This window comes from Clarias gariepinus, chromosome 22, assembly GCF_024256425.1.
Source record: "Clarias gariepinus isolate MV-2021 ecotype Netherlands chromosome 22, CGAR_prim_01v2, whole genome shotgun sequence".
In the NCBI taxonomy this organism is placed as follows: Eukaryota; Metazoa; Chordata; class Actinopteri; order Siluriformes; family Clariidae; genus Clarias; species Clarias gariepinus.
In genome coordinates, this window is record NC_071121.1 from 14,768,234 (window position 1) to 14,788,400 (window position 20,167).

Sequence of the window (20,167 nt, forward strand, 5' to 3'; positions counted from 1 at the left end):
AAATAAAAAAGTAAAAATAAAAATATATAAATACATAAATAAATGAATGTTACATATATTAAGATGACAAAACAAATGAATGTCTTAATAATTTATAAAAAATGACAATGAAACCTATAAATTGTTAATTGAAAAGAAGTGCAATTCATTGTTAAATATAACATATATATAACTGGATTTATCTGAGTAACAATACATTGGTTTATAAGAGAATAAATAATGCAAATGAATGAGAATGAACTAGTGCTTCTGTCATCTAGTTATTGAAAGTTTTAAAACCTAAATGTTTCTCTAGAACTAATAATAAAATATATGTTTTAGAACAGCTGAAACTTTAGGCATATGGTTTGATGGTTACACTGCAGTGTTAATCTGTTGGTATCTGACATAGACAACATACAGCTCAAAGTAAAACATGTTTTATGAGTAAAACATGCATGTGATCTTAGATCCAGTGTTGCAATTCCATGGGAGCTTAACTGGTACAATGGACCTCAGTGACCTGAAGTTGTTGTGATTCATTCATTATCTGCTGTGATAAAGGACCGGTAGTCCCCTTTACACAAGACAAAGACAATTTCATCCAAAGGGTTTGGTTTTTGTTAGTGCTGAAGTACACAATCCCTTCTTTATCGTCAATTCACTTCTAAAGACATGCAAAATATTCCTTTATTGTATGGTAAAATATGCAAAAACAAGCTTCCTTTTCTTTCCCCTCTGGCCAAACCGAAGAATTTGGATCATGGACTTTTCATCCTCTCCTTTCATTCCAGCACTGTCTGTGGATTTTGGGACATATATACATATTTCTCTTTTCACTTGTGACACAATGCTTCCTGTGGTGAAGGCTGTTATTAATAAAAAAAAAAAAAAAAAATGAATGCCCCCTTTTTGCGTGTACAATTTCCATGTTTTTTTTCTTTTTTTTTGCTTCTTTGCCCTAAGTGGGTGATGCCTCAGGTCACACCTTAATGCCTTTCACTGCCTGGTTGATAGTCTCCAACAGCGCCTTGTTTTCCGGATTCTGGTAGCAGTCTTTATTGGTGTACATGTCAGTCAGGGTTCTCACATAGTTTTCGAAATTCTGCTCTGTGATTGGTTCCTGCTGTGAGAGAGGAAATTGGAGCCCATGATGCAAAACAGTTTGTGTGTGTGTGTGTGTGTGTGTGTGTGTGTGAGAAGTTGTATGTTTGCGTGTCATTTATCATTCATTAACATGGGTGGAAATTTGTGACAATAAGCCATATTAACGGTAGGGGCAGTGTTACAGAATAAACAGAATGTTGACTTTGAGTTTGTTAAATAACTAATGAAAATCAATTAAACATTGTTATAGCCAGTTGATGTTACACAGAGTAATACAGCAAAACAGTCTCTCTCTCTCTCTCTCTCTCTCTCTCTCTCTCTGTGAGTATGTGTGTGTGCATGAGTAAAAACTTACCAAATGGGGTAGTCGGATATTGGCCAGGCTGCGTATTAAAGCTCGACTGAGTCCGGAGAGCTCCATAAACAGTGCTTCATTCTGCTCCTCAATGATCTTATTTTCCTGCTCAATGTTTTTTAGGTTTCTCTCCATGGATGAGATCTGAGTAAAACAAAAAGTGGTAAACATTGTATTAGCATCAAGTGACACAAATCCATTTTGGTTCAGGCTGGGGTACCACCTCAGGCATGCTTGGCCTCAGGCCAAGCCATCCTCTGGTTGGAGCTACACTAAGGAGGTTATGGTACTTACTGTATAAGTTGCAGCCCTGACACAGCCGTTCTGTTGGGTAAATGATGCCCAATCATAGTGTTTACACATATAGTTATTTGTTTCATTAGTAATTGATGAGGTTTGTAATTTTCTTGCATTTTTGTAATTTTCCACATGAGATAAACCAGTACTTGTTAGAGTTTCATTTAACAGGCAGATAGAATTTGTACTTTTAGCCTCTCTGGAAGAATATTTGTAACCTTTGCTGCATGCTAATCCCAAACCATATTATACATTACTTACAATTACTTATAATTATATATACATTAAATATAATTAACATTAATTATAATTAATAATTACCTCTTTACTATTTAGTGTCCTACTAGTGTGGTAAAAAGTTTGGTGTAATTATTTTTTATACCAGATATGTTATACTGTATATTTAACATTATATTTGCTGCTGTTACTATCTCACATGAAGGATAAAAACTTCATCATAAACATTAATGTGACTGTATTTAAAAATGTACCAGAACAGATAGCAAAACAACTCCTTTACCAATATTTAATATTTTAGCTAGATTAGGTTGTTTTTGGTTTATTGTGTTCTTGCAGTGCCATGACTCATGTGCATGATTGCTTGATTCAATGGTAAATCACCTACGAATTGAATACACATTAGCCATGAAATGTTAAGAGGTAATTACAAATCACTCAGTCATACACAGCCTAAACAAGAACTGTCATGATTTACCTATTAATAAAACCCAGGAAGCACAGGTACATACCGGCTAACAGGGAGGCGTCAGATTTCAAACTGTGTATTTGGGTTTTTGGATATGTCATAAAATATCATTACTTTTTTACAGGGTAAATTTTACCACGACCAGAATATGTGAATAAAGTTGCAAAAATGTAGAACTCATAAATTAGCATATTGTTTTTTATTATTTTTTTTGGCCATACACCCAACCAAAAACATGTGATCATGTGTATTTGTGCGATTTCTTTGCTTTTGTGACCCAGTTTAAAATTTTTGGGGGACGTTGGTTAAAAATAAATAAAATTCAGTCCACAGCAAAGTGGATACCTAGATGTTAAAGAAAACTGTGACTACAGCAGCTAGAGTACAAACCCGCTGTGCACTTCCAGTGTAGTTTATTTTAGATCAAATCAAATCAAATTCTAATTTTATTTGTCACATACAGTACACAGTCATACATAGTACGATATGCACTGAAATCCTTATATGACCGCCAGTGACCTTAAAAGTAAAAGCTTATTTATAAAAATTAAATATGAATAAAAGAGAAATACAATGGAAAATAAAACATGTATTCAGTAGTTGCACAGGGTTGTATTTGTAAACATATTTTAAAATATATACAGTGGGTTTTCTAAGTTTACCCACTTACAAAGAAATGAAGGGTCTATAATTTTTATTATAGGTTTATGGTAAAGGATTGAGACAGAATATCAACCAAAAATCTGAAAAAGCACATGATAGAAATGTTATGAGTTAAGTTGCATTTCAATGAGGACAATAAGTATTTGATCCCCTACCAACCAACAATAATTCTGCCTCTCACAGACTGGTTATGTGCTCTTGTGGTACACATATTAATTTAATAAGGTGTTCCTAACAACAATGTGGAATGTGTAAAAAAGCCACCTGTCTACAAAATCTCTATCTTCCATTCAAACCGCACCACCATCGACAAGACCAAAGATCTGTCAAAGCAAGTCAGGAACAAGATTTTGGACCTGCACAAGGCTGGAATGGGCTACAAGACCATCAGCTAGAAGCTTGGTAAGAAGGAGACAACTGCTGGAGCGATTATTTACAAATGGAAAAAATACAAAGTAACCATTAAAGGCCCTATATGCTTATGCTTATGCCATGATCTCAAGGCAGTTCGGAGCACAGTCACCAAACAAACCATTGGTAACACAATACGCCTGCATGGATTAAAATCCTTCAGCGCAGCAAGGCTTCTCCTCCTCAAGAAGACACATGTACAGACCTTTCTGAGGTTTGCCAATGAACCGAGAAAGATTGGGATAAACTGTTGTGGTCAGATGAGACCAAAATTCAGCTCTTTGTCATCAACTCGACTTGCTGTTTTCAGAGGAAGAAAAATGCTGACTTTGACACTAAGAACACCACAGTCCCTACAGTCAAGCACGGAGGTGGAAACATTATGCTTTGGGGCTGTTTCTCTGCTAAAGGTACAGATTGACTTTGCTGCACTAAGGGTCCCATGGATGAGGCCATGTGTTGTAAAATTTTGGATTAGAACCTCCTGAAGATGGATTGTGGATGGGTCTTCCAGCATGAAAATGACCCCAAACATAGGGGTGGCTCAAGAATAAGCACATTAAGGTCATGAAGTGGTCTAGCCAGTCTTCAGACCTTAATCCAATAGAAACTTCGAGTTGCCAAGCAACAGGCAAGAAACCTTAAACATTTAGAGAAAATCTGTAAAGAAGAGTGGATCAAAATGCATCCCAAGATGTGTGTAAATCTGGTAAGCAACTACAAGAAACATCTTTCCACTGCGCTTTCCAGCAAGGGTTTCTCTACCAAGCACTAAGTCATGTTTTGCTATTTGATATATATATTTTTTATTTATTTATTTTATTATTATTATTATTTTTTTATAATTTAAATGACCTGGTGCCCACCCAAAAAAACTATAACTATAACCACTCACATCAAAAGTAAATAAGGACTTCATCATATTGTGTTTACAATCCATTAAGAAGAGGCAAAAATCATCTCTAAAATCTTTAAATCACCTAATAACTGCTAAAACCTATTAACTGCCACAACAAATTTTTAGTTGGCAATCACATATTAAAATTTAGAGCATCGTCAATTATTTTTTTTGAAGGCTGCAATATTTTTTCCGTATCAAGCTCTGAAAGACTTCTGAAAAAAAATGCCTTTTGATTTTCTAACATACTAGCTAAACCTTAAAAGACTCTTACCATCTATTAGTGCACTACATCTACAGCTATTTGTCGGAGAGTTTGATCATTGTGAGAAATTAGGCTCAAAGACAGATGAAGGAAATGATATCTCTGTTAACATGCCTAGAGCTTTGTGCTAAATCATCCCAGAAATGTAAGAGTGGGTCTTTTGCTTCACCTCTTTCTGGAATAATGATGCAGGACACAGTTGTGGTGGTCTATCACATGTACCAAAATGAACTCAACAGTCCTGATTTATTTACTGTAAACTGCCCTTACAAGATTCTCACAGCAGCTCTGGAAGGTTATGTTTTAGCTTGTATATTTTCCTCCATGACACAAGAATACTTTGATTTAAACCAAAAATATCATACATACTCTAGCTGAAAATCAATCACAAAATGCATCTTATTCCACACACATGGTCCAAAAGAGCATTGGCAAGGTGTTATAATAAATGGCAAACCTGAGTTTGGAGGTTGACCATATCGGCTTCCATTTCATTGTTGGACTCACTGAGGTCAATGATTTCTTTATTGAGTTGCTTAATATCTTCATCATTGTCCAGCACTAAAAACAGAATAAGCTAATTAAAATGTGTGAAGAATAACTGACATAAAGAGGACAATAAATCCATATTCTGCTCTCACCATCACTGGCCTTAAACTTGGTATTTATGTAGTCCTCCCCAGGAAACTTGGCTTTCTTTTTAGCCAGTGAGGCACGGGGACAGCCAGATAGACTGCAGATCATGGAACAACAAATAATAATAATAATAAAAAAAAATTAAGAATATAAATCATTCACATGAAAATAAAAACATTCAGAACTGTTTTTATCTAGTTACAAAAGTTGTTTAAATGTCTAAAATACAATTATATGAAAAAAAAAACATAAAATAAAATATTCCACATTTCTGGTATCTGTGTCGGACTATACCTGCGATGAGTAAGAAAGCTGCCGTTTGCATGGCCTGACCCATCGCAGCCTGGTGTGGGGCAGGTGGGCCCCTCTGTCTTGAAGGCCTTCCAAGAAAAAGGTGTGCCATTCAGCACGCCTTCCTTCTGGCGCTGTGCAGCTAGTGGGCACCCATATGCACTGCGGTGGGTGGCATACTTCCCACTGATATGACCCAGACTGTCACAGCCTGGTACTGGGCACCTGGGAGAGAGAAGGAGAATATTGAGGGAGGGAGGAAAACACTGAGACATTTATTTAAATAAACAGAAATATCTTTCTTATTATAAAGTAAATCTGAATTTTGTATCACTGCACATATTTAAATATAATAATAAACAATTTATAATAATAATACAATAATATAATTTTTGCTATTATAAGTTTGAGTGTACAGTGCATTACACTCTTGGCCACAAAACATTCTACTTTCTATACAAAGAAAAAAATAAAAATGTTGAAGTGGAAAAGTCAGGTTCTGTTACATTTTCAGAACACAATAAGCTGTAGTGCACTACAGTAAAATGAATGCCACTTAAAGGTTTGTTACTAGGAAGTTTGGTATTAACGTTGGTAATATGTGTTCCCCTGAAAGTATTAAAAGTCCAGCTACAAAACTGTTACATAACTGAGAAAATACAATACTGTAGTATAGTAAAAATCTTTCTATAGGGTACCAACTTTAAGAGTTCAGAATCTTCTTTGTCTTCCTTGGTAGGTGTGTTTTTTATTCCACCTTTTTTGGCACGAGGACAGCCAGACAAACTGAAAACAAAAAATGTGAAGCCCATTAAAAGAGGAGGCAGAAAAGGAACACTAGACAAATGCTGACCAGGCCAAATTCAAATACCAATACAGGCAAGGGAAGGGTCTCATCTCCATAGAGTGATTGATTAGTGTGTGTAAGAGTGTATTAGTCCTATCTACAACTACACTGTCTCACACTGAGCTTCTCTGTCCTTTAATGTTTATGTATATGTTAGTGTAAAAAATGTTTGTTTGTGTAAGAGGACTTGGATTAGCCATACCTCCTGTGTGAGGCGTAGTTACCAGTGATATGGCCAGAACCATCACATCCTGGGGTTGGGCACCTAGGTCATTAAGAACATCATCAAGAGGGAACTATGTTAAGCACTGAATAATAACGGCACAAATGTAATCACTGGCAGTACATTAACTTGTATATGAAAGGCTGCTAACATATGATGATGCTTGTAATACACATTTGCATGCAAACATGTTGCTGTGACCTTTAATATGAATAGCAGTGGTAAGTAGGATCAGAAAGTAATATACCAGCAAATTTGAAAAGAAATAGCAGAGAAATAAAGACAAACAAAGCTATAACACATACTTGAGTTCAGTTGCATGTGCTGCCATGAGGGAGCGAAGACTCTTATCAGCAAGAGGGCACCCAGACAGACTGAGATACAGAAAGGAGGAATAAAAAAAGTAAAGGAGTGCAAGAAGGAGAGAAAGAACCCAGAACGTCCCACATTAATATCAGAAACAGAAACCAGGAAAGGAAAGTGAGTCAAGAAAGGGCTAAATCTGAATTTTCCTGACGAAAAAAGAAAAATAAGTGTATTTTTATTTTTTATGATTTTAAAGTAAAGGTAAAAAATGCTACTTAAGCCAAAGCAGACAGCATGAGCCAGCATGGTCAAATGATTACAAATACATCAGAAATCACAGAATGTTATGGCAAGAGTGTTATTCTGTGTAGTATCAAATTGTAAAATCTTATTGATTTTACAATTTGATACTACACCAAATAACACTCTTATAATATATTATATAATTGTAATATATCAAAATTGCCCTCACACATTTTACTTCTTATATTGAATTAAATTTAAGTCTTAACCCAAGTACACTACAAAGCACCTAACTGTGTATATTTAGCTAGTTTTCCATATGCAAACACAAGAAGAGGTTCTATCACTGCACTGGTGAGGTTTCACACATTTGAATTGTATTCAATTATATAATTATTCACTGATGAGCAAGGGGGAAGAGTAAGGACCCTTGAGAGGAACCAGACGCAAAAGGTAACCCATTCTCATTTGGATAATATCAGATAGTGTGACCACCAATCAATCCCTGCAATATGTGTGTGCTATAAAGTTAAAAAATTTAATTATATTACAGGAAATATGGGTTTGTTCAGGACCGAGAGGTTCAAGCGAAGCTATAGATAAGGTAGAAAGTAACAAAATGGGAAATGGGGGTTCCTCCCAGCATCCTACCTGCGGTGTGATGCATAGTTGCCAGTGATGTGGCCACTGCCATCACATCCAGGAGTGGGACACCTACACAAAGTAGAACCAAAGAGCATGACTGCACTGTAAAAAAAAAACAATTAATGTGCCCAATAAAATTTACTCAATAAAATTAAATGATTTAATATACAGTAAAAGGGTACCTTTTAAACTTTGCTTAATTAAAAGACTATGTAAATGAAATAAAATAGGAATACGTAAAATAAGACATTGGGGCAAAGGAGTTATGAAGTACACACAGAAAATCCCAGGGAATCATTTCAGCATTAAAACGGAATGTTAATTTTTATATATTAACTGTTGGGAGTTGACACCCATGGGTTGCTATCAGCCTAAGCTGTAGGCTAGCTAGCTTAACAAAGGAAGCACTGAGCTATAAATATCAATCTACAATATTTTTCATATGGGGGTTTGAATCCCAAACCAAATAAAGGTCAGATTTTTTGTTTTAATTAATTTTTAATTATGTGTAAACAATCGTGTTTTTAACCAATTTATACTGCAAAACTTGCTCATTATTATTGCTGGTTAGATGTTTAGCTAATTTTCCATATGCACACACAGGAAGAGGTTCCATCACCGCACTGGTGAGATTTCACTAGAACCTATGTGGTTCTTGGAAATAGGCTTTTAGCAAACAGTCTACGAAAAGTAATCTCCTCGATTAACTGTGATGTTATGAACATCTCTGGCAAACTGAATTATTATACTGTATATAGAGATGGTAGGGGGGGGAGACACAATCAAACATTAAATATATGGAAATGGATCTACTAAAGCATTATTCCTATATATAGTTAAACTTAATGCTCCTGTTCCAGATTGGAGACATGTAATGGCACTGACTAAACCCCTGAACATAATTGATTTCATTTTTTAATTATTAATTAAAATACAGAGATAATGTGATATTCATTGTTGATTGACCTAATCAATAGACATAGCCATTGTTTATAGGCACATAATTATTATTAATAAAGCATAATTAAAACAGACCTAGACTGCTAGTTACATTCCTAGCAAAGCCTGTCAGCTCTGAGACATTGTGTATGTAAATGACCGTAAGGCACTGAATTAACTTATACAGTACATGTGTGTTTTTCCAAATTATATCGGACTTAGGGAAGCTCATGTTAATGATTCCATTTGAGTTACCTGGTTATTTGGTTGAGTTTTTATGTTCAGTATATAGTGTTTGTAAGTCATTCATGACAGCAACTCCCGAATATTTGTTAAAGTTGTTGGACGGTATAATTTTCCTTGATTACATATTACAAATATTGTTATGATGTTGTTTTGTTTCTTCTTTTGGAATTTCAAGAAGTGACCCTGTTAACCCTGTGAAATGTTGCATTCTATCTTATACAGAAATGTAGACAATGTTTAGTAGACAAAAACCATAAAAAATCTAACAATTAAGACACATGCCCTTCCATATACTTAACTTATACTTAAAATAAAAGGTTATACTTTATATGAATCAGTGGCTGAAGACACTTACATAAGGAGCTCTTTTTTGCACTCCCTGGGTTGGAACTTGACTTTGAAGCTGGGGGTTGTGACTTCTCCAGGATATTTCCTGTCCTCTGGACACTCGTGTGCCATATCACAGTCCTCATCATCAGAGGAGACAAAAGACTGGGCTGTATAATCCATCTTTAGACACACACACACACACACACACACACACACACACACACACATACGCGCAAATGTAAAAAAATACATACTATATACTGTATAAAGTATATAAGTATATAACATTACAGTTAAAGTGGTTAAGTGGAGTCCACACTTTCACACTTCTGACCAGACAAATATCCACCTAAATCAAAGAAGTACTTTATGTTATTTAATTAAAATTTCCTTAAGACATCCATTTTCTTTTATAGAAATTATGTTCAAGTAAAAATATTGTATGTGCTATGTTTTAACATCGTATTGCTGTGTATAGCAAAGAGAAAGAAAGATTATATCCAGCTTTTATCACAGCTAAGCTTAACTGTCTGGTGACTTGGGGAAGCTAGTCCTATCTGATTTAACTTGATTGTGTTGAAAGGCTTGAAGTCTTACCTCCTCTATCTCCTCCTCTCTTTGCCGACTAGGCTTTGTGTAATCCAGTGGCCCCTCCCACTCATCCTGTTTGTAGGCTTGTAAGTGGTGTGAGATGGCAGTGTTGCCATGGTGCCCGGATGATGATGATGATGAAGAGAGCGCAGGCGAGCGCATGGCCGGGCTTGAGCTCAAAGGGCCTCCTTCTTTCTTTATAGGCTTCTTCATACTTAAGTCTAGTGTGCCATTCTCATCCACCTCGATCTCCATATTCTAAAATTAGATTAAAAAACAACCTTATGATAAAGTGTCCCTTGATACTGCATAGTGTAGTTAAATAAACTTAATAATATCACACCTCATAGAGGACTGTTCCTAATTAGTACTCTGTTCATTTTAAAGTAGTCCTTGATTATTTGTGACAAAACATAAATAGTCCCATGCTGTATATTTTGAGCTAAATGCTAAGTGTTGAAGGTGACACAATGTTAAAGAGCACCAGAAGCAGCTGATACTAAAGCGTACTGTTTGGATTAGAGGCAACCTAGTGGGTTTCTCAGTCTATTTATCTTCCCTTTTATCCTTTCTTCACTAAAAACATGCAAGTATGATGATAAAGAATTCACTCTATTTAGGTGGTAAAATATTTTAAAGATATATACATTACATTACAACATCAGAGGGCAAACTGTATAAACTCCTCATGTTTGGGAGATAGACAAAGAGAGAGAGAGAGAGAGAGATGAGCTGATGGAAATGGATAAACATAAAAGTATTTGGACATTAAACTATACACAATCATTTAACTGCCTTCATCATTTCATTAGATATGTCAGAATGATAAACAGAGGAGCCAAGCACACCTGTTTCTAGGCTATCCATGAAAAACATGCAATAAAAGCAAAGCATCTGTAATAAGCAGCAATAGATGAATGAATAAAATAAGAGGAGGAGAGGTGATGCAACTAGGCCTCAACAGCAGTTGCCCTCAGGAAGCGTATCACTTCAGTTCATGATATGTTTATAAACTGCCTTATCCGGAGGATCCATTTTTTCACAGCTAGACAAGGTACCACATTCACACCTTGCATTTTCCCATAGAAGTAAAATTGTGTGAAAAGCTTAAGAACATAGTAATTCGGGTCTGGAGGTTTCAATTTCAGAGTGTTTTTTTTTTTTTTTTTGGCAGAATATTACAGACATTTATATTACTTAAAATTTTTTTTATCAATATAAGTGACCTGTACCTTATCCTGGTGTTTGGTGCTGAGGTTCTCTGGCCTTTCCCAGCATCGTGTAGACAGATTTAATATGGCTGTGGCAGCCATGTGTGCAGCCTCAGCATCATGGGAGTAATCATGGGCTCTGCGTAAGTTCTTTTCATAGGTGCTTTGCATGCTGGGACTAGGGGGAGAAGTTCTGGATAATGGAGTTTTGGCTTAAAATAAAGAGGACAAAATAATTAATTTTATTATTTCAGTGTCTATATTTTTGCAATATTTCCCAAGATTTGTGACTTGCTTTTACTTACATTTGAAAACCTTTGACGGGCTTTCACTGGTGTGTATTTGTGGGGCAAGAACACGTTTGCCAAACACTTGCACGTCAAAGCTTGCATAATCAAAAGAGATCTTGGAATACTTCTCCAGCTCTTTAGCCAGGTTAGCACGGGGTGTGTTGGGAACCATGCTGGCTGTCCTATAACCGCCACATGGTGGCATCTCTAGCTGCTTCACAAAACACATAGGTCTAAAGACATGTAGAAAGAGAAACAGAGCAGGTATGATCAATGCAGGGAATAAAATAAGATAGATTATAAGGTATAATAATAAAGTTTTTTCATGATTTGTTAACAGCTTTGCCTACTCTGTGGTTACGTTATGGTTATAGATGGTACCATAGATGGGCCACCAGCTAGAAGTTCTATAGCACAGTCATACAGGTCAATGGGTAAGAAGAATGCTTGCTTTGGCTTTATTAGAGATTCACAGAGCTACTTAAATTCTGGAAGAAAAGCCACTGGAATCCAGCCATTAGGGACTCAGTGGGGAAACACAAATAATTGGCATGACAACATATAATACAGTATGTGATTTTTCACTCTGATGATATTTCAGGGTCAAAACTTTGCATCTAAGATAACCCAGGAAAATGGGGAATTTGGTTGTGACTGTGATTTTATTTATTTTTATTTATTTATTTTTTTATTTTTCCTTTATTTAACCAGGGGAAATCATATGATAATCATGTGATAACAGAAATACTGTTTGATGGGAGTACACTGAAATGAATAACTTGCCCTTACCTAGTTGATATAACCATTCATCTTGAAGCTATTCTACAGAAGCTTTGAGATGAATGGAATATTAACTAGGAGCTTAAGGGAGGTTTGTTTATCCCAGCACGCCAGCTCTGTATATATAGATATTGGTGTTGATCCCATAACAATGTGCTGTCATACATACTGGTTTATTTTAGCTTATTTCTATGGCTAACCTATACCAGTAAACACAAAGTAAATTCTGCTTTGCTTAAGGGCCCAACAGAGGCAACTTGATGGTGGTGGGGTTGACCCTGAGACCTTGCAATCCAGTGCTTTACCCAGCGAGCTACTCCAGCCCTTCTCTACTTACGATGAGGAGAGAGGTCAAATACATGCCAATCTAAGTGCTCTTTTAGCACTAAACTAAGTGATAAACTAAGTGCTATCTTAGTTTACTCAGTGACTTCCTCTTGGCTGGGGAAAATAGAGAAAACACTGCAGTAAGCAGCCCTCGCATTTACAGTACCTAACGTATGGGTATAATTATCAGGGCATATGATGAAGGATGTTGCCAAATGGAGTAGTAATGAGGGCTGTGCTGTGGCTTGGATCTGCTCCATCTGTGTGTTTCACTGTGTGAGCTTGTGATGTTGCTCACTGATAATACATCTTTGGGTGGCGAGCACCTGATACCAGGCGATGTCTAGCACTGGCAAAGAATTCTGTCACAGTTGAACAGGAGGATGCAATTGCAAATTGACCAGACTTTAATCAAGGTAGACAAAACAAACATTTTGTTTGCAACAAAAATAGTTGCAAGCAACGATGAGCGGGCCCAAGCACCTTGCACCATCGCCTCCCTTCACACCCTAACTATTTGTTGAGTGCGTTAGTGTGTGTGTGTGTGTGTGTCTGTGTTTGTGTGTGTGACATGTAAGTGTTAGTGTGTGTGAGAGAGAGATGTGATGTCACTCAATGTAATGCCACTCAATATAATTCCACACAGAAAGGTATTAACCACTTTTTTCAGCTTAAGTTTAAGGCATCGTCTCCGCTGTCCCGTTTTTCTTATCAATGTCTTTAGATCACAAAGGCCTGGTTTCGGTGGCGATCGCATAAATTCCCTAAGACGAGTGTATCAAATTCCTTTGGGTGCATTTTGCAAATGACCCAAAATAACTGATATCCTGTTGAGTTGAGACCATGACATGAAATGTGAAAGTTGTTCAGCTCAATGAGCTCTAAATGCATCCCGGTTGGTGTGCATATGTGCAAGTGTGTGAGTTATCCAGCAAAATCCCCCCAAAAAAAGCCCGGATGGTGAAAAAGAAATCCTTAGAAAAACAAAGAGCGTCCTCATACACAGTGCTTGGGCCCTAACTACAGTACTTAGACTAAATGAATCAAAAGAACCAGAATTGGTTATGCAATTAATAAATTGGAATAAATTGGGAGATTACACAGAGCTATTACTTTATAAAGAATAAGAGAATTGAGTGTCTTCAGTAGAAATTAAGAAACAAATCATCTGTAAAAACAGCTTTTGGAAAGGCGAATAGTAAATTAAATATAAATCTATTTTACTTCATTTACATTTACATTGAAATGTTTAGTTATTTTTATATGCAAAAATATGATAGAAATTAGTAAAATTGGTAATATTTTTGGGTGGCTGCAATTACATTATTTCTTATGGGAAAATTCATATTGTAATACCAGAATGAATTAAATTTGTATGCCAAGGTTCTGAGGTATTGTCATATAATCAATTTTTTTTCTCCAAATTTCACAGTTCTGATGAAACTGGTGAATGAAAATGTAACTGTAAGTCAAAGTTATAACTAAGAAAGTAGCAGACTATATAATATGTACAGTAACAAAAGATATTTTTCTGCTTTATGATTTTAATAGGTTTGCCCATGCTTTTATGTGACGGCATCAGCCAAAAAGGAGTTGAACTGCCTTTTGCTTTGATTACAGCATGTGTTCACTGTGGCATAATTTTGATATGCTTATACAATGTCAAAAAATGTATTTCCATTAATTTAATTATTTTGAAGATCTTCTATTAATGAGGGGAGAGGCTGACCTCTGCAAAAAGTGTTTTTCAAACATTCTCTGTGGAGTTAAGGTCTGGATTCTGTGGGTCCAATTCTTGTGTGTGACTCATTCTTTTACAATTGGAGAACAATTTATCCTGTAATTGTCATCTTGGAATATTCCTGTACCATTTTAAAAGAAAACAATCCACTGAGGTAATCATTTAGATAATCAGCTGCGCTAATTTTTGTTGCTGACCCTAGACCTGACCAACTGAACTGACCATCACTGTGGAACAGAATAAATCTGAATACATCAGACTACATGATCTCCTTCCAGTGCTGCACAGTTGATTCTTTTATTCAACATAGCTGTTTAGTTCTACTGTTGTTTTTTATGATTTTATAAATTTTTAATTAATTTGATTTTAACAATAAAGTCATTTCTAATCAAGATCATAAAAATGTAAAATTCCCACCACATTTCTTTCTCAAAGTTGATGGTTCAACACTATTCATACAGGTTTTAATAATGCGTTAGACAGTCGTTTACCCAATTTAGCAGTTTTAATCTCTCTTCATGATGCAGGCCAATAATTGTAAAACAGAGCAACATCTTTGACACAACTACAGAATTAAGTCTTCTGATATGATTTTTTTTTAAGAATTAAGAAACTACTCATTGCATCAGTTACGGTTAAATAACTTGTTGCCAGCTAAACCATATAAATCACTAATGTAATTATCTAATGGAAGGCTCTAATTATTTGCAAAGGTAAAATCGAGGTGGTGACTTTTTTTTTCAGTGTATGATTTTTTTTTTTTTATTCAAAAGGCTAGTAAAAATGACACTTACATTACCTGAAGTACATATTGTTTCTTTTTAGGCAATTATTATTATTATTATTATTATTATTATTATTATTATTATTATAGTCCTGGCACTTCTTTTCAGATTTTCTTATGCACAAATTCAAAATCGACAAGAAACAGAGGAAAAGTAAGTAGGGTTAAACAGTGTCTTATCACCCATGGGCACATTTTGTAGAGCATGAAATTCATGAGCTTTAAAGCAGTCTTCCTTAAGTTTAGTGAGTCCTGATTCTTAATTAACTTTTAGGTGTGTGTGTGTGTGTGTGTGTGTGTCTTGACAAATAAATAATTTGGTATTGTGCTATTATGGTCATACTTATAGTGTATATAATTCTGTAATTTGTTGGTATAATAGCAACATGGCAGCCTTACGTTTTATTGTAGGTTCATTATTAATAAAATATTAATAATATTATTGATCAAACAAATAGTAATAAAAACTGTTATTACATAACGGAAATATTGCAAAAATATTTTATCATAGCTTCAGAGCTTTTTATTTGTGGACAAAATGCTCTGCACGCAGAGAGATTCTCATAGCTTACAGAATGCAAAATTGTTTAAACATGTATAGTGAACAAAAACGTCATGAATATTTTCATTTTTTAACAGACATAATTGAGCAAAATATTTAAAATAAGCTAATTACTTGTGCTTTAATAAAAAAAAAATTATATATGGTGTTGATGAGCAAAGACGATTCCTATGTCATGGAACTTTCATGGCATTCCTATGTTCGTCACAGGCTGTTATCACATGTCTATTTGTATTCATTCAAGACAACATGCAGAGGATGATAGTTGTTATCCAAAATATCAATGACTTTTAGTTAGTACCTTCTTATTATAGCAAGGTGACATATGGACATCTCTTTTGTGATCTTTTTGTCTCCCCCTAATGGGCTCCTGCACCACACGGATGCTCATTCAAATAATAACTATACTGATAAGAAAAGCATCTGTCTATTAGGACAGGAATTTTCTAACAACTGACATTCTCCAAAAAGGAAAATAATTGTTTAACTCATAATCCATGTGTATCCATTAATTAGCTTATATGCCACACAATTGTTGGCATGGTTGTCATGTGAACTAGGTGGGATAGACAAGTTCAATTACAAGGAGAGGAATAAGGTTGAATAAGGAATTCAACAATCAAGAGAAAGAGACTTGGTCCTTCAATGAGCTCAAAAAACTGTGACCTCCCTCTAAACAAAACCATGACTTAATTTTAGAAAAAATGCAAGTAAACCAATATTGTACTTTAGCTGGCCAATGTTAAAAGTTTTGCAACATTTAAAGGCTTCGAAATATATACTATTCACAATCAAGCACTCTACTCATAGGTAAAGTGCTGTAATTAATAAACATTCTTGTAAGTAACCACATAGTACACACACACACACACACACACACACACACACACACATATATATATATATATATATATATATATATATATATATCAAATATTAAATATTTTAATATTAAGTTTAGTATATTAATATAATTTATATTATACTATTTTCAATATATATTATTGTATGTTTAAAATATATTATTGTAATGATATTTTAATAAAACAAGATATGATAAAAAAAACTGTATTTTTTGGTTTAGCACCATTCTTTTCAGTCTATATATGTATGTATGTATGTGTGTATGTAGAAGATGTATAAATATAAACAATAGTACTAAACCTAAAAATCCTGTATGTCTGAGTAATGAACAGTAATAAGAATAAACAAAAGTGCAAAAAAATGTAGCTTAAGCCATGGTCTGACCTGAGCACTCTCTCTGTGTTTGGGCTGCCTTTGGGCTGCTCTGTCACTGGCTGCAACAGCTGCTGCTTGTCATGGCACTTGGACAGCTTCTCAGCAGCAGCAATTGGACATCCAGATAAACTAATAACACATTAAGTGTCAGTAATAGCATTGTAAAAGTGATGTGAACATATGTAGGTAGCTGCATGACTAATGGGGAGTGTGGTAGCGTGACTAATGAAAGATGCTGTACCTTCGGTGTGTGTTGCGGTTACTATTGACATGGCCTTGTCCTGTACAGCCAGGTGTAGGGCACTTCAGAACATTCTCATGCATGGCTAGGACTGCACATAAACAGAATACACAGAGAACCAAACAAAATATAAATATACTGTTAAAAAACTGTAAAGTACAAATAATCACAAAAAAACATCGCAAATAAAATAACCATAGAAATTAATAGCAATTATTAATGATGGTTCAATTAAAATTATAGTAATAATCTTACCGTTTTCTTTTAAAATAAAAAGCACATATTAAAAAAAAACAAGTCTAGCCCAATGCCACAGAAAAGCTATTGTAGAAGAAACAATGGGACTCAGAACTCAGAGTATCAGAACTAGACCATGGAGATCATGCAATCATGCATCCGTGCAACGCATTGGATAAGTAGGGTTGATCCAGCGAGGCCACACTTTACAATTTATAGGATTTAAAGGAGCTGCCAAGAATGTCTTTGTGCCATCTGACATAGCACATCTTCAAAGCTCTTGTGACATCCATACCTTGACGGGTCAGAGCTATTCTAAGGGCACAAGGGGGCCTACACAATGTTAGGTGGATAGATTTAATTTTTACGACTGATTGGTGTATAATGCAATAAGCTACTCCTCAGGTGTGTTCTTTAAAAAACATTAGCCCTTATTGATCAAATGTATGTACAAATGAATGAAAATTTAAGATCTGCGAATGACAAATGCACAAATCTGCTTCTCACTAGCGAAACAGCACACATTTTAAAGCTTTCACCAACCAACCACACTTCTCACTTTACCCCTCTTTAGATCAAGTTTACAGTACATGAAACACTTCCCAGCTTATGCAAAGAATTTTTTTTTTATTGAGCTAAAATAAATAAAAAATCATGTTTAGTGCTGATATAAAATTATGTACAATAATAACCTCAAACTTCACCCTATATCCTGATCAGATATTTATGGTGCCTCATTTATAACTACTATTAACTGACTAACGAGCTGATAAAATCTACATTAGTTACTATTTAATACTTTTTCTTCTCTTTTATAATTTAGGCCTGCATGTTGTAACCCCTATTCTATCTATATACTATTTATATATATATATATATATATATATATATATATATATATATATATATATATATGTGTGTGTGGTCTGGCTCACTCTCTGGGGGGATCCTGTCTTTGTGCGGACACCCAGATAAACTGCGATGATGAGGATACAGTCCAGTCACATGACCTGTGCCATCACAGCCAGGGGTGGGGCATTTGACCTCTCTCTTCTCTGGCCGGGAACTTTCTGTAAAGAAAAGGTCAAACATGTCAGTCTCCTCACAACTATCTCAATTTTAAGAAATGCATATGTGTAAACTATACACACACACACACACACACACACACAAAATCAATAATAATAATAATAATAATAATAATAATAATAATAATAAGAATACTACTACTACTACTACTACTAATAATAATAATCATAATAATAATAATAATAATAATAATAATAATAATAATAATAATAATAATAATAATAATAAAAATAATAATAATTATTATTATTATTATTATTATTATTATTATTTTGGATGATGGTCTGAAAGGTGGGCATTATTACGGGTATCACTTTTTCACTGCGAAGGTTCTTCAGTGCAAGGTGTGCAAATGAAGGCACAGATACAAGAAAGACAAGACTGAATAAACGAGAGTAAAACAGGAGGGGAGAGAGGGATTTACTCATGCCCCAATGGTTCCTTAATTGAATGTTGAAATGCTACCAAGACATACAACTTCTAATTAAAACTGGACAGAGTATAAGTAAGGCAGTTAAATGAGGATGTGCAGGACCTGACTATGTGTGCTCAGTGACTGGAGTGATATGAGGACTGGGCAGAGAGCCAAGCAACAACCACAAAGAAAACAATAAATGAACAAACAAATGCAAAACCAATCTAATTACAAGCACTCTCCCCCTCTCCTACTCTCCACTGTTTTAAGTGCCTTCTCCAGTAATCGCACACTACAGCTTCAGTGTTTCTATGGAAGGAAATGATTTATAGTATTTATAGAATAAAAGTCTATAGGCTTATTTAAGTGTATGTCTACTTTTCCACCTAATTATCCAGGCTTAATCTTGTACATATAATGTAATCTGTATTTGGATTTGATTTGAAAGTGGGCCTAGCTGAAATCTGGATAGGGAACCGCCTTAACACACACACACACACACACACACACATACATACATATACACGTGTATACCTTTAGAGTAGAAACTCTTGCGCAGCAGCTCCAAGTGTTTGTTCGGTCGATCCTCTAGAGGGAAGTAGTGCGGATGTTCGGAGATCGGACTGAACTCTCTGTTACCTTTTACCTGCTGGGCTTTAAGAGCAATGGCCTGCTCTAAAAGCCTCAGGTTCCCCTGCATCATGTCATACATCTCTGACTCGTCGGCCATTGTTGACCGTTCCTCCTCCTCCTCCTCGTCATCATCCCCAACTTCATCATGGTTCTGTGTTTCCTCAGACTGCAAATTAATGATCATAGGAGCCGCCGAGGCCTGGTTGGACATGCAACTCTGTGGCGATAGGGGTTTGTAGGTAATGCAGTCCTCCTTTTGGGAGCCCTGAGTTTCAACAATGACAGAAGGGTCAGAGAGGTCATACTCTTCCAAATTTTGGTCTTTCGTGTCTTCATCTTTCTTGTATTCCTCTTTGCAAGTTTTGTCCACCTTTGGCTTCTTGTTGTCATCTGAAATCTGTTTACTGACCTCTGTGAAATATTGGTGGTCTGAATCTTCCTGTCTCCCAAATTCTTCCTCCTTTTCCATCACTTCCTCTGTTTTCTCATTCATTCCAACCATTGTGGATGTTTGAGCTGTTGTTTTGCTTTTATGTTTCTTTCCATCTCTCTTAGCCTCACTGTTTTCCTCATCTTCTGTTCTGGTTAAAGTATACACCTTTGCCTCCATGTCTGCATGTTGTTGTGGAGATGTGGTAAG

General features: G+C 35.4%; 1 protein-coding gene across 2 annotated transcripts; it reads right to left on the reverse strand.

Moving 5' to 3' along the window:
- Positions 1 to 235: 235 nt before the first annotated feature.
- myt1b (myelin transcription factor 1b) lies at positions 236 to 19,751 on the reverse strand. 2 transcript variants are annotated; one of them, XM_053482515.1, is made up of 16 exons: positions 19,429 to 19,751; positions 18,326 to 18,460; positions 17,154 to 17,244; positions 16,922 to 17,041; positions 11,495 to 11,712; positions 11,211 to 11,401; positions 9,985 to 10,236; positions 9,413 to 9,567; positions 7,879 to 7,941; positions 6,658 to 6,720; positions 6,311 to 6,394; positions 5,612 to 5,833; positions 5,323 to 5,414; positions 5,139 to 5,242; positions 1,442 to 1,585; positions 236 to 1,105 (listed from the first exon to the last, which is right to left on the reverse strand). In XM_053482515.1, exons 1-16 carry the CDS (start codon positions 19,736 to 19,738, stop codon positions 962 to 964), a joined length of 2,388 nt encoding a protein of 795 aa, XP_053338490.1. In that variant the 5' UTR covers positions 19,739 to 19,751; the 3' UTR covers positions 236 to 961. The 2 variants fall into 2 exon arrangements, with proteins under 2 accessions (XP_053338490.1, XP_053338491.1); XM_053482516.1 differs by lacking the exon at positions 6,311 to 6,394 and adding an exon at positions 6,984 to 7,052.
- Between the last annotated feature and the right edge of the window lie 416 nt (positions 19,752 to 20,167).